The sequence below is a fragment of the Phlebotomus papatasi genome, chromosome 3 (genome assembly GCF_024763615.1).
Source record: "Phlebotomus papatasi isolate M1 chromosome 3, Ppap_2.1, whole genome shotgun sequence".
Lineage (NCBI taxonomy): Eukaryota > Metazoa > Arthropoda > Insecta > Diptera > Psychodidae > Phlebotomus > Phlebotomus papatasi.
The window spans coordinates 19,650,658-19,664,500 of NC_077224.1; the positions used below are offsets into that span (position 1 = coordinate 19,650,658).

Genomic DNA, 13,843 nt, shown 5'->3' on the forward strand with positions numbered 1-13,843 from the left:
CAGTAAAACAAAATTAAATGTTTGCAAACCACAGTGAATTTTACATATTTTCCGGATGTTAAAATAGGAAAATCATACATTGGTTCAGTGATATATACTTTTATTTACTCAATTAGTAAAAAGTTATTTTTGAAGTATTCGCAATATCAATCTAGCGAGATGTAATAACCCATCGAAATTATGTTGTATATGATAAAGAGTTCCACATTGACAACTCTTATTGAAGTGCAATTTTTCTTATTTTCAATGTAAAATGGGTAATTATATCTGATCTTAAGTTTAATTTTTTTTTAGTTTAATAAAGTAACTCATTCACAACAATTAAAACGCACATAATTGTTTACTCACACAAAATTCAAACTGATTATTACAAATTACTTCAAAATCTGATATTATCAATTATTACATGTTTGTTTCGAATTTGATTTTTTGTGTTTTACACGAGCGCTAGAATTAATTCTCGAATATTTATTTTTACTAATAATAATTATTTTTTGAATAAATGAAGATAAATGGTAAAAACTCTCAAATACACCAGCTAATCATAAAATCTGTAAAGTGAATATTCAATACGAACTAAAAATGACACTCTCTAAAAATAGTCAAATAGTCAAGCATTAAAATTTTTGAATATTAAAATTAAAGAATTTTTTTGACACATAATAAATTTCTGTGAGCTTTTTACATTTAAAATATTGCAATAGTAAAATTATTCTACTCGTACGTAGATTAACATAGAATTTGATTTCTACATTCCGGATTCACATTTTTTGCCCCCTCCCCCCTTTAATCCCCTTGCTCAGTTCTTAAGCCTATTTTGACCGATTCTACAATTCAGAAACAAATAATAACAAGTTTTAAAATTACTTACTCTTTGAAGCCTATAAATCGTTAATATTCTGATTTTATTAAATAAAAACTTGAACACATTTTATTATTTCTCTTACACTTTGAAAATATTTTCAATTAGTTTCCTTTTAATATAATAATTCGTGTATTATTTTCTTAACAGTATTTTTTTTACTTTCTCTAGATTTAAGAGACTTTGGATGTCTTCATGATCTGTACGAGACGTACAAGATTTTGTAACTCACGCTCTTAAGTGAGTAAAAGGCACAAAGCAAAGGGAATTCTTCTAAACTCGCAGGAATCCGCTGACTACTACTGAGACTAAGTAAACCGGAAGGACTTTTGTGTTAACAACAACTGTATATTAAGTGTAAAAACTTTGCGGACTTCGATAAAAATAAAAGGAAAAAATATTTTTATAAAAGCTATAATTTTTTATTGGTATGGGTGTAATATTTACACCCAAAGGGGGTACTATTATTTACACTGTGGATGGTGCTACTATAAACCTCAGCGAGGTTTACATATTTTAAATAACATTAGTGTGAAAATAACCCTCGATAGGGGTTTGCAATTTATTTTATAACGTTGGTGTAAAATTCACACTCGATAGGGTTTGGTTTTTCTACTCAATATTTTTAACCCCCGCCTATTACCAAATTTACTACCGGAGAGGTTTGGTTGATTCGGGGTTAGAATTTGGTGTGAAAAATAACCCCCGATTTGTGCACATTTCACACCCGAATTTTTCTCAGTGTAGTTAGCTGAGACAACCACCATAAAAAATTATTAAAACTTGCGTACTTTATTTAAGATTTATCTACTTATGTTTTCCTTTCTTTCCTCTCTATCTTCTTTCTTCTTTGATTTTCGACTACTGAATCTATATGTCTGGATTATTTTTTTTTGTTTCCCTGCTTACACCGAGAAAAATTTGGATGGTATTTTCTACAAATCGTGTCTTTAAATTCTACTGCCTCAAAAGATAGTAGAAAATACCATCCTCCATAGATACTTTCCTTTAGAATCTACCATCTTGACATTTTAAAATTTACTATCCTATGGATAGTAAATTCTAACAGCCGGATGGTAAAATCTACTATCCTCCTTTAGATTTTACATTGGCCTCTCTTAGATTCTAATATCCGGGAAGTAAATTTTACTGGCCGCATATTTGATGTTAAAATTTAACTGGAAGACAGTAAATTTTAACGGAGGATAGTAATTTGGATTGGAATTACTATCCCAGCCAATAAAATTTGCCATCCTGCTGTTAGAATGTCATTTTGGAATATCGTGGGTGCCGATGCAACGGTTCCCGATATGCTTTGAATACATTATAGCAATTCGTGGCGCAGCTGGAAGATGCTGGACTGTCATCACAAAGGTCGCGTGTTCAAATCTCGGCTGAGTCGTCAATGTTGGAAAAAGATTTTCACGCATCAAAATGGCTTGAAGTACAGAGAATGTCATCCAGGAAGGGCCCCAAGCCCTCAAACAATGGCCAAAAATCAATGAAAATAAGGAAAAATAAATTTTTCCGACATTTTTCATTCTAATATCCGGCTAGTAAAATTTACTATCCTGTCAGTAAAATTTACCATCCGGCTAGTAAAATCTAATATCCGGGATATTAGAATTTACCATCCGGCTATTAGAATTTACTATCCATGCAATAGGTTCTACAATTTTTGACAGTCCAATTTAATATCGCGTTTGCTGGGTGACTTTTTTACTATCCGGCCATTAGAATTTTGTATGGAGGATGGTAAATTTTACCATCCACATTTTTCTCGGTGTACCAACCTCTTGCCAAGGTCTTAGGCTTTGAGGCCTATTTTCACCAAAATCCAATGATAGGAGATCCGAAATAAAATTATCTAAGTTTTCAAAAATACCACTAAAAAATTAGAAACATTTTTCTAAATCTAAACCTAAAAAATGCTGCAAAAAGAATAATTTTCAACCGATTAAAACAAATTTGAATTTATTTGAAATGTCTTTGATTCCTGAACAAGTTTGTAACTATTTTATCCAATTGTGAACGAATAATGACTAGATAATTGATTTTTTTAATTCAGTATTCAATTGCTTTAGTAGCATCTTTACGCAGGCTTCAAGGGATTTCATGAATCAATTAAAAATGATCTTGATTACTTAAAATTAATGGAATTTCGATTGAAAGGTGTGTGTCTTAGGTTATTTAAAGACTTCTCGGTAAAATTGTGGTTTATGTCAGTGGTGAGATGGACGAAAAATAGATTTCTTGTCTTTTCTTGAGCAATTTTTTACGACTCAATGTTTAAAAATTGATATCGTTTTCAATGAAATTAAAACTCCTTTCCCCCAATAAGACTTTTTCACTTACCTCGGGCCTGGTTGATCATCTGCCACTGCCACTGGAGTCTGCAAGAAATAAAACGAGCATTATTCCCGGAAAATCGATCCAAAATTATTATGAATTCTCCAAGAGTCCATAATTTTTTATTTAGGGATAAACAGAATCTCTTAGGACTCACCAGGCCTTCTGGAGATCCTCGCTGGAGATGCTGGAGAATTCCCACCAACAGCTCCCGGTGTTCCTGTTTCTGCTTCTTCTTGGTTTGACTCTACTGTGATGTCCAAAGGCACTTTTTATACACTTTATGCTTCACTTTATTGAACCCCCTCCTCCCTCTAGGACACTTGGCTTCCGGAGACCACGAGAATAAAGGGAGGCGAGGAGAATTAGTCTTTTAGTTCCTTTCGCGCCAAGTTTCCCTAACCTCATTTGGATTACTACTCCCGGAAAGCCCGCAGAAGTGCCGACTTTTCTTATTTAAGAACATTTAACGCTACTTGGGATTGCTTTTTTTTGGATCAGAGATTCACTACACTTTCCCTGTGGTTCCCACAAACCCGTCCACAACAGAATTTCCCGGGAAAAACTGCAATTAATTGACAGAAACACCCTTCACACTTTTCACTGAAATTTCACTCTTTTCACTTTAGAAAGCACTAAAACCTCACATTCACAAGATGCCCAAAAATTCTCACGCATGAATTTCCCTGAGAAAACTAAGAAAATCTCGCGGTAAAACACGAAAAAGTGGGAAAACACGAGAGCCTCGAAAAAGCTTCCAAGCTCCCACGTACCAAACTTGTAGTGAAAAAAATGAAGATGGCGCATCGGAAGGGGAAGAGCACCGTTGCTCCCTCGATCTTGAAACCATTCAAAGCCGGTTTTAAGGCCACTGAAAAATGAGTGATAAAAATTGGGTCACATATTTTTATTTCTACAAAGGATAACTAGATTTCATATTGTGAATTTACATTAACAAGCCTATTGAGATTATTTTCGTGGAATACAAGCAAAAGCCAGTAATAAGCCTAGATCAGCTTATAGAAGTGCGATTCCTTCATTGCAAATTTGGATTGTGGAAAACTCGAACGATATTTATACATAAATAATGCAAATTTCGTTTAATAATTCTTAAACTGTATGTAGCGTATTATCGTTATTAATAAGGAAAATTGGATAAGAAATGCATGAAAATATTTGAAAATCTTTAAAGTAGATTATCTTGGAAACTGGTGGAATTTTACACACCTCAAGCCTACAGACGGCTCTAAATGGATGTAAAGTTTGGGCAGGGGCCTCTCGAAATTTCATTTTTCCATACGTTTTTGCATAGAGGCACTGAAGACTATTGGCAAGTGTTTTCCTAAAGAGAATTGACTTATCAGTCTGATATATTTTGAAATCGTGCATTAAAAGATATCTAAAAATACATATTTCATAATGTTCGCCGAAATAATACAAGAACTTGGAGTATATTTGTGTAAGTCGCGGTACAGTATCTGCGAATTTTTTGCAAGGAATAGTGAAAAATATCTTCACTTTTTATTAGGCTTGATGGGCCCCTGGTTTGAGGCCTCTAACTCTCATTGTTTCCGAGAAAATCGACTTTAAAGATTTTCAGACACTTTTATGCGTTTCTCATCGTATTTTCCTTTATTAATAACGATAATACGCTACATACACGGTAAAAACTTTTGGACACTGACCAAAATATTGGGACAAGTTTTTCTTGGAACAATTTTTTTTGGTATTTGTACCTAGAGAAGATATTTATTTGTTCCAAAAAGTTTTCTAAACATTCTCGCTACGAAATATAGTTACAATTTTGTTAGAGTTTTCTTTTGGAACCGTTTTCATACGCTGAAATGTCTACAAATTTGAGTTGATTTCGTTTTATACAAATTTGTTCCTGAAAGTTGGAATAGAATTTGTTGCACTCGGCTGTTTTGTTCCCACTGTCAGGAACAAATTGGTACATTTTCTTTATAACAATATTATTCGTACATCTGTAACATATTTGTTCCAAAAATTTTCGGTGTCCGCGGACGAGGTAATTTTTGGAACGAAATTGTTACTCATATTGGGAATCTTTTTGTTCCCATTGTCAGGAACAAATCCGTGTAAGTGATTTCGTCTTACAGTTAAGGCTTATACTTCAGTCGAGATGGTTTTCTGTGGCGAAAGTTTAAGGAACATCAAATAAAAATCAACTTGAGAGTGTTTTATACAGACGCGTGCTTAATGAAATCATATGCGAGTGCTGGCAGCAGGAGGGGAAGGGAATCTCGAATTAAAAAAGTGAAACCGTGTAGTACGAAAATTGCCATGTTTTGGCGTCCTCCTCTTTTTGTTTCTCCTAAAAGATACAAATTTATTCCAAAAATTTTCGGTGTTCGTGGGCGAGCTACTTTTTGGAACAAATTCGTTACTAATGTGATACTCGTTAAATGAACAAGATTAGATTGTGCCAGAAAATATGGTGTCCATACAAGATCATTTTTGGAACAAATATGTGCCGAAATTTTTTACCGTGTGTGCAAAACTTCACTTGAAAATTATGAAAATTGGATAAGAAATGCATAAAAGTGTCTAAAAATTTTTAAAGTTGATTATCTCGGAAACTATGAGAGATAGGGGCCTCAAACTTTACATCCGTTTAGAATCTCTGTCAGCGACCCGTGAGAATCCGCGAAGATATTCATTATCCACGAAGAATACGCGCCTCGCGAAAATCCGCAAAAGAATACGCGACCTGCGCAAATGGCGAAAAAAGCCGCGATCCGCGAAAATCCGCGAAAAAATTCGGGCCCCGCGAAAATCCGCGAAAAAATTGAGCCCCGCGAAAATCTGCGAAAATATTCGTGCCCCGCGAAAATCCTCGAAAAAAAAATCGTGTCCCGCGAAAATTCGCGAAAAAATCGCGGATTGCGAATTGTATATGTCACCTTAGAAATCTTCGAATACAGTGCCCGCTTTGTAATCCGGATGATTGAGAGACAAAAAATGACAGATGTCCGCTTCGTAATCCGAATGAATTTTTTGAATTTGTTCAACGTCTCGTCTAAAATATAATACAAGGTTTTTTTTGTAGAATTAGAAAAAAACTTTTAAAGAAGATTAAAGACATAATTAGAGAAGACTATTCCATTATACTTCATTTATTAAACAAAAACATCACAGAATAATTCATATTCATTGCTGAACACGCATGCATACATAACCTCAAAAGTATTTTAAATGTAACCGTTGAGAACTTGTCCGGATTACGGCTATCCGGATTAGAAAGCGGGCACTGTATAGGCTCACTATGTAGAGAGAGAGAGAGAGGAAGAGTGAGAGAGTGCTATATATTATATATATGGGGAAAGCTTGTCCGACGCCACTTCTCCCGCTTTTCTTCCCGCCTGACGCTATTAGCAAATTTCTTAAAATTGAAATCTTTAAAGTGAAATATCTCGAGTACTGCTCGACGAATGTCTTAATTTTTTTTTTTAACTCTTTCCGGACCGCAGCAAATGCTGCAAGCCAATTTCACAATTTTTAATCAAAAATATCTAAGCTCAAGAATTAATTGAGGTCCTACAAAAAATATCTTACATTCGGACATCTTTAGAGTTTGTAATCATCCACAAGAATCGGATTTTTATCAGTTCTGAATAATTAAAAAACATTTTTTTTTTCATAGAAAATGCATATGCTTCTTTGGGTACTACAGTCCCAAAAGAGACGAAAGAGTTAAACTAGTCTAAATTTTCTGGGCTACAACATAAACATAAAATTTTCCAAATTTTAGATTTCTAAATAAACTACAAAACGTGATTTTTAACCGGTTTAGGACCGATTTTTGAAAAAACTAATAGCACGGAAATCGTCGTACGTGCGAGAGGATATATTATTTAAAAAAATTATGAAGATATCTCTTGCCAAACCAGAGATATTGCGTACTACGGATGGCCGGACCCGAAATTGCCGGCTTATAATTTTCGGCATCAGGGATGTTCAAAACATCTACCCTGTGAATTTCAGCTTGATCTGAGCACTTTGAGAAAATCCGAGGATTACAATAGGTGTGATTAGAAGGAATCACACCTAAAAATTGACGAAACTTTTGAAAATATTTCATGAGGACATTTATAAGGTTTTAAGTAACTTTCTAAACCCCTCGGTCAGAATTATCCGTTACAGAGTACGAAATTTGAATTTTTGGAGGGAAAACCGAACAGAGACTTTTCCTTTTCATTGTCTACTAGCGCCACGTTGTGGAATATTCGGTTAAATTTCTCGTGTTTTGACATTTTTCCGTGCAAAAATATGGCTTGTAGAAAAGTGCTTGGAAATCTGGGAAAAATTCAGAGATTCTCAGTGCGAGCAGCCTCTGGACAAACTACAGGAGTTGCCTATCCCACTCCCGAAGACGCCAATGTGAAAAAATCAACGCACACGGGGCAGGTGAGGAAGTTTTCCCAGCACCCCTTTTTCCTGGCCCCTGTTACGCAAACTATTTTCTCCTTTTCCGGGCTGTTTTTCAGATTTTCCCTGACGATGACTACAGAAATGTAAGATTCACAAATGCCACGAGATATGTCAACCAGAATTTTGCCATTGATTTGATTGATGAGGTGCCTCCCAAAGAATGTTCTGAGAGAGTGATTGCCTGCGATGGTGGCGGAGGCCCTCTGGGGCACCCTAAAGTCTACATCAATTTGGTAAGTGTCCGAATTGGATAGGATTTTGTTAAAAAAAAAAAAATAGAGAAGTTTGTGACCGGAGATTTCTGGATTTCAGGACAAACCTGGAGCTCATGCTTGCGGATACTGTGGATTGCGCTTTATCAAGAAGGATCATCATCACTAAGCAATCTCTGGGGTATCTATAATGCCCAGATGCTAGTTTTTTCTTGTTAAATTCGCTGTAGATTGAATAAAATTAATAAATTCAAGCATTACTGATGCTCAATGAGAACAGTTTATCAGCTGTTTTTCAGTGTAGGAACAGTTGCTTTTCTTAGTAAAGCTGTCAACTTTGGTAAACTTCAGTGAAGTTTCTGTGAATTTCCTGGATTTTCTCGTGCGTTTTTTCCCAGTTATTTGTGAATTTTCCGCCCAGCAAAGATGGGCAATGCAGGCAGCAATATGCCTCGTGAGAGACACAAATCCAGCTCAACTGACATCACTCCCGGATCTCCGGGAATGAAAGATGGTCAGGCTTTTGTGTTTGAAAAGAAGAAGGTCACAGGGCCCCCGGAAGACGATGAACCGTACTACACCAAAACAGTCAAATCCATTGATCCGGAATTCGTGACGGAGTTCAGGCAGAGGGCAAACACCACGTCCGAGGACCCCAGGGACAGTGGTGAGGAGGAGCTGGATGAGAATGGGGAAAAGAAGAAACCTGCCTTGCCAACAGTGTTCAAGTGGGACGGAGGCGGTAGGCAGGTGTATATCAGTGGAACATTTTCGGATTGGCAGACAGTTCCCATGGTCAGGAGCCATGGGGACTTTGTGACGATAATCGATTTGCCAGAAGGAGATCATCAGTACAAGTTTCTGGTGGATGGAGAGTGGAAGCACGATCCGAAACTGGTTAGAATGATCCTCTGTCTTCGGTCTGGGAGGCTTTCTCATAAATTCTTGGGGCTTCTTTGCAGAAAAATATCGACAACGACGTCGGGAACAAGAACAACCTCGTGTCCGTGCGCCAGTCGGACTTTGAGGTGTTCCAGGCACTGGCCAAGGACAGCGAGGAGGGTGGAAACAATGAGCAGAAGGAATACACTCAAGTAAGTATACCTCATGCTTCTCCGTCTTATCCTTTCGAATCTCTTCTTCGATAATATTTAAGTCACGGATATTGCAATCATCACAAAATGTTTTTTTTTCATTTATGATTGGGCTCTAATTTTTCCATAGGGTGAATGATGGAAAACGAGACACTTGAGAAAAAAATCAATTTCAAAGGCTTTTTTAAACTGAATAAATAATTATTTTTACCTTTTTTTTGTCCGGGATTTTTTGAATGGGATTCTTTGACAAATACAGTGCCGGACAAAATTGTACCAATGTTTCAAAATTCTCTATAAAGCACTTAATATCTCAAGATCTAATTTACATTTTGACTGAAACTTTTTTTCTTAGATAGCTTTGTTTTAAAGCTACAAATTGTGCCTTATTAGAATGTTTTAGGAGAAGGACTAATATTTTTTTAGAGCCTTCTAAAAAAATGATGCATTGGTACAATTTTGTCACTTGTACCCAAACGCTACTTTATGTTCTGAAATTTTAAATAAATTTTATTTTATGAACTATTTACGTAAAAAGTTATCATACTCTGAAGCTGATGTTGCTTAGGAATTCGATTTTGATTAATTTGAAATGCTAGCTAATAGTTTAGACCTCGCCGACCGCGATTTTCTCGCCCAAATACAAAAATAAATGGTAAAAAACCGTGACATTATTCCGGATTTGATAGTCTTACCACTGAATCACGTCCAGATATGTAGTCTGATCTCTGTGATATAGCCTACGTCATGCTTCGCAACCATTTTGTTGGACCAAAATCCGTTATTGACACATTTTTTCATAAAAGAGCGTATTTTATTTAAATATAACATTACTTAGGTTGTAAGTGAAAAAAATCCGGAAGTGTTCATGCAAAATGCATTAATAACAGTCGAAAGTCATTATATTAAATTACTTTTTACGTAAATAGTTCATAAAATACAATTTTAGAACAAAAAGTGGCGTTTGGGTACAAGTGACAAAATTGAACCAATGCATCATTTTTTTTAAAAGGCTCTAAAAAAATATTAGTCCTTCTCCTAAAAAATTCTAATAAGGCACAATTTGTAGCTTTATAACAAAGCTATCTAAGAAAAAAAGTTTCAGTCAAAATGTAAATTAGATCTTGAGATATTAAGTGCTTTATAGAGAATTTTGAAACACTGGTACAATTTTGTCCGGCACTGTATTTTAACAGAATCTTAACAGTTGTTATTAAATATTGCAACCGAATAATCGGAAAATTCACGGAAATTAAAAAATAACACATTTAGAAAAGATGGATAAAATTTTGGAAAGTTGGACATAGTGATATTAATGACAAAATATGTAGAAAATCAAATGTTGAGGGTTTTCTCTGTATACTTGCACATTTTATGGTTATGCTGCTTATGGTCTGGGTAACAGTTGAGGAACGCTAATTACCAAGAACTTCCTGGACGTTCAACCAAAAAGAGGTTCTGTAAATTTCACAGACGCCTCGCGCTATCCAGCATTTATAGTGTTAAAACGGATGCAATTTTTAGCACATTTCAATTCCCCATCCGACCAAATCCTTCTTCACTTGTTTTGGGAGTTCTGTAGAGGCTCCTATTTGTCTTTCTCCAGGAGTTTTTGCGATATTTACTACCCACTCTATCAGAAAAAATGGTCTTCGGAATCTGGAAATCTTTGCAGCCTTTTCCAGGAGATTCTCTCCTTATCAGCTGCTAACTACGGTTGCAACTATTTCTCCGGATACTTAAGGATCTTTGTCGTTCTTGTTAACATGATTTCACTGCACAAAACCACCAAATTCATTCACAAAATCAATGTCCAAGATTTCATAAAACTTGTTTTGAAAGCAACACGAAATTAAATCACTTTTCTCTCCTTTTTAAATGTAATATTTCACAAATATTTTTTATTCACCTTTTAAATAGATGTATGTCCTTCGATTTTCACTACAGACTCAATAATATTTCACAAATTATGCCGAAAAATCAAACAAAACACTTTGATATTTTCCTAGAAACTTCCATAAGAAACAGAGAAAATGACAACTACAGTGTCAAGGTTATGAATATCACGCATGCAATACATTTTTTTTTTAAATTCTTCTTGCAAGTCACCCTTTGATTGTTTTATAACGATTTTTGCATTTTTAACTTCTGAAATAATCATGAAAAATATTTTTGTGCATAACGTCTCAAGGCTTCCACACATTTGGGATCAATTTTTGTCAGAAATTGCTTTTTTTGAAGGCAATTGTTTGCGTTGCTGTAGGTGGAAACGTCAAAATTCTGTCAAAAATATTCTTACGAAAATTCCTTCCAATGTATAGCCACTTTTCCTTTAAAGCAGAGATGTGCAATAACCATTAAAACCGAATAAACGTCAAAATAAGTTTGTTGTGGTAGCGTTTTGACCATTGACGTACATGTTTCATCTGACATTTATTCGGTCTCAGCGGTTCTTGCACGCCTCTGCTTTAAAGTAAAAAATAAACATTTCTTAAGGAGGGAACTTGGGGTTCAACGATAAATTTTCTATGGTATCGATTAATCTGGATCTGTTAGATTTAGTGTACAACGCTTTTTTTATACATATTTTTGACCATTTATTATACAATTTTTGACCCTTTAACGACGAAACACTTTTTACGGACTGAAAATCACCAATAAAAATTAAACCGAAAAACATAATCAATGATAAGTCTTACATCTAACCTTGGAAAGTCCAACAGAATCTGATTCGGTGTATTTTGTGCTTCTACAGGGTAAAAACTTTTGGACACTGACCAAAATATTGGAACAAGTTTTCCTTGGAACAAATTTCTTTGGAACCAATTAGTACCTAGAAAAGATATTTGTTTGTTCCACAAAGTTTTCTTTACAGTTTCGTTACAAAATACAGTTACAATTTTGTTAGAGTTGTTTTTGGGACCGTTTTGATACAGTGGAATGTCATTTGAGTTGATTTCGTTTTATACAAATTTGTTCCCGAAATTTGGAACAGAATTTGTTGCATTCGGCTGTTTTGTTCCCACTGTCAGGAACAAATTGGTACATATTTTTTATAACAATATTATTCCTACATCTGTAACATATTTGTTCCAAAAATTTTCGATGTCCATGGACGAGGTAATTTTTGGAACGAAATTGTTACTCATATGGGGAATCTTTTTGTTCCCATTGTCGGGAACAAATCCGTGTAAGTGATTTCGCCTTACAGTTAAGGCCTATACTTCAGTCGAGATGGATTTCGGTAGCGAAAGTTCATAAGGAACATCAAATAAGAATCAACTTAAGAGTGTTTTATGCAGACGCGTGCATGACGAAATCATATGCGAGTGCTGGCAGCAGGAGGGGAAGGGAATCTCGAATTTAAAAAGTGAAACCATGTAGCACGAAAATTGCCACAGATTTGGCGTCCTCTTCCCTTCGGTGATGGGTGACTGTGAGAGGAGGGATACGCTTTTATACTAGACGAGCCATTTATTGGAACAAATTCGTTACTAATATTGGGTATCTTTTTGTTCCTCCTAGAAGGTACAAATTTGTTCCAAAAATTTTCGGTGTCCGTGAACGAGCTAATTTTTGGAACAAATACGTGCCGAAATTTTTACCGTGTATGAAATGAACGATAGGGACAAAAATAGCCCAAAAATTTAAGTAATTTTTCAGACATTACCAATGAATAATATTTTTCGTTTTAATGAAAAATATTACGTATGATTATTGTGGTTTATATTGCCAAAAGGGTTTTGCTTTAAAAAAAAATTGGAAGTATAAAAAATAAATAAAATTAATTATGAATTTGAGAATTTAAAAATTCACCACTTTTGAGCTTAAATATTTACTAAATACCAAATAGATAGAGACTTACAAAAAATATTCTAGATTCTTTCAACCTTCTACTTTACAATTATGTACAGACATAAGAAAAAAATAACTTTAGGTAGTCAGGAAAAATTATTTTCTTTATGGGACACCGGTGTTCCAATCGTCCTTGAAGGGTTAATCAATTAAGATTCCTATAAGACGTTACCGAAATGCAGAAATTTTATTTTTTTTTAATGCATTATGACTAAATTTAGGGTTTTGTAGTAAAAGTAAACTCATTTTAAATTTTAGACAAAAATTGTTTATTCAAGCCGAATCGTCCCTATGAATCTTTCCTACCATAAGCTGATTTAGGCTTATCGTTAATTTTTTTTCTCCAGGAAATTCCCACAAATAAGCCCTGGGAAAAGGTAACAGGGCCCCCAATTTTGCCTCCTCATCTCCTTCAGGTGATCCTCAACAAGGACACTCCACTATCTGTAAGTATCAATTGATAGTTTCTGCCCCAAAAATAGCCATTCGAGCAAAATTCTCATTGTCGTCCAGTGCGAGCCAACTCTGCTTCCGGAGCCGAATCATGTGATGCTAAACCATCTGTATGCCCTGTCCATCAAGGATGGAGTGATGGTGCTGAGTGCTACCCATCGGTACAGGAAGAAGTACGTCACGACGCTCCTCTACAAACCCATTTAGCTCTTCTTTCCACAATTCTTAAGCTTCCGGACATCTTCTGGACAACTTTGCCCTGCTCTAGGCAGAATATCACCCACTAATTTAGGATTTTAATGGTATAACACGATAGAAAGGGGACTTGGGAGGATTTTTCAGGGCTCTATCTTGTTCTGAGGATTCTTCAATCCCATTTTTCTTCACTTTTTTGTTGCTTTGTAAAGAATATATTTTATCTATTTTATTGTAACTGGACGGCTGTTTACAGAGATACAAGTGAATAAATATATTTGCCATGTAATATTGAGTTCATTTTTGGATTTCTGGTGATTCTGTGAAGGACTTCCGGTTTTGTCTTCTCATTTCCTGCGTAGTAAATTTTC

General features: G+C 35.2%; 2 protein-coding genes across 2 annotated transcripts; both read left to right on the forward strand.

Moving 5' to 3' along the window:
* The first annotated feature begins 7,457 nt into the window (after positions 1 to 7,457).
* LOC129806834 (NADH dehydrogenase [ubiquinone] iron-sulfur protein 6, mitochondrial) lies at positions 7,458 to 8,157 on the forward strand. Its single transcript, XM_055855623.1, has 3 exons — positions 7,458 to 7,639; positions 7,720 to 7,896; positions 7,976 to 8,157. The coding sequence occupies exons 1-3, from the start codon at positions 7,502 to 7,504 to the stop codon at positions 8,042 to 8,044; spliced, it is 384 nt and encodes a 127-aa protein (XP_055711598.1). The 5' UTR covers positions 7,458 to 7,501; the 3' UTR covers positions 8,045 to 8,157.
* A 32-nt stretch (positions 8,158 to 8,189) lies between these two features.
* LOC129806833 (5'-AMP-activated protein kinase subunit beta-1) lies at positions 8,190 to 13,761 on the forward strand. The gene is made up of 4 exons (XM_055855622.1): positions 8,190 to 8,772; positions 8,838 to 8,969; positions 13,172 to 13,270; positions 13,338 to 13,761. Exons 1-4 carry the CDS (start codon positions 8,302 to 8,304, stop codon positions 13,482 to 13,484), a joined length of 849 nt encoding a protein of 282 aa, XP_055711597.1. The 5' UTR covers positions 8,190 to 8,301; the 3' UTR covers positions 13,485 to 13,761.
* The last annotated feature ends 82 nt before the right edge of the window (positions 13,762 to 13,843 follow it).

Bases quoted from the DNA above. Each gene is read 5' to 3' on its own strand.
- LOC129806834 (XM_055855623.1), top strand. From the start codon at position 7,502: ATGGCTTGTAGAAAAGTGCTTGGAAATCTGGGAAAAATTCAGAGATTC. The intron at 7,640-7,719 runs GTGAGGAAGTTT...GCTGTTTTTCAG, and splicing joins AATCAACGCACACGGGGCAG to ATTTTCCCTGACGATGACTA. The intron at 7,897-7,975 runs GTAAGTGTCCGA...TCTGGATTTCAG, and splicing joins CTAAAGTCTACATCAATTTG to GACAAACCTGGAGCTCATGC.
- LOC129806833 (XM_055855622.1), top strand. From the start codon at position 8,302: ATGGGCAATGCAGGCAGCAATATGCCTCGTGAGAGACACAAATCCAGC. The intron at 8,773-8,837 runs GTTAGAATGATC...GCTTCTTTGCAG, and splicing joins GGAAGCACGATCCGAAACTG to AAAAATATCGACAACGACGT. The intron at 8,970-13,171 runs GTAAGTATACCT...TTTTTTCTCCAG, and splicing joins AGCAGAAGGAATACACTCAA to GAAATTCCCACAAATAAGCC.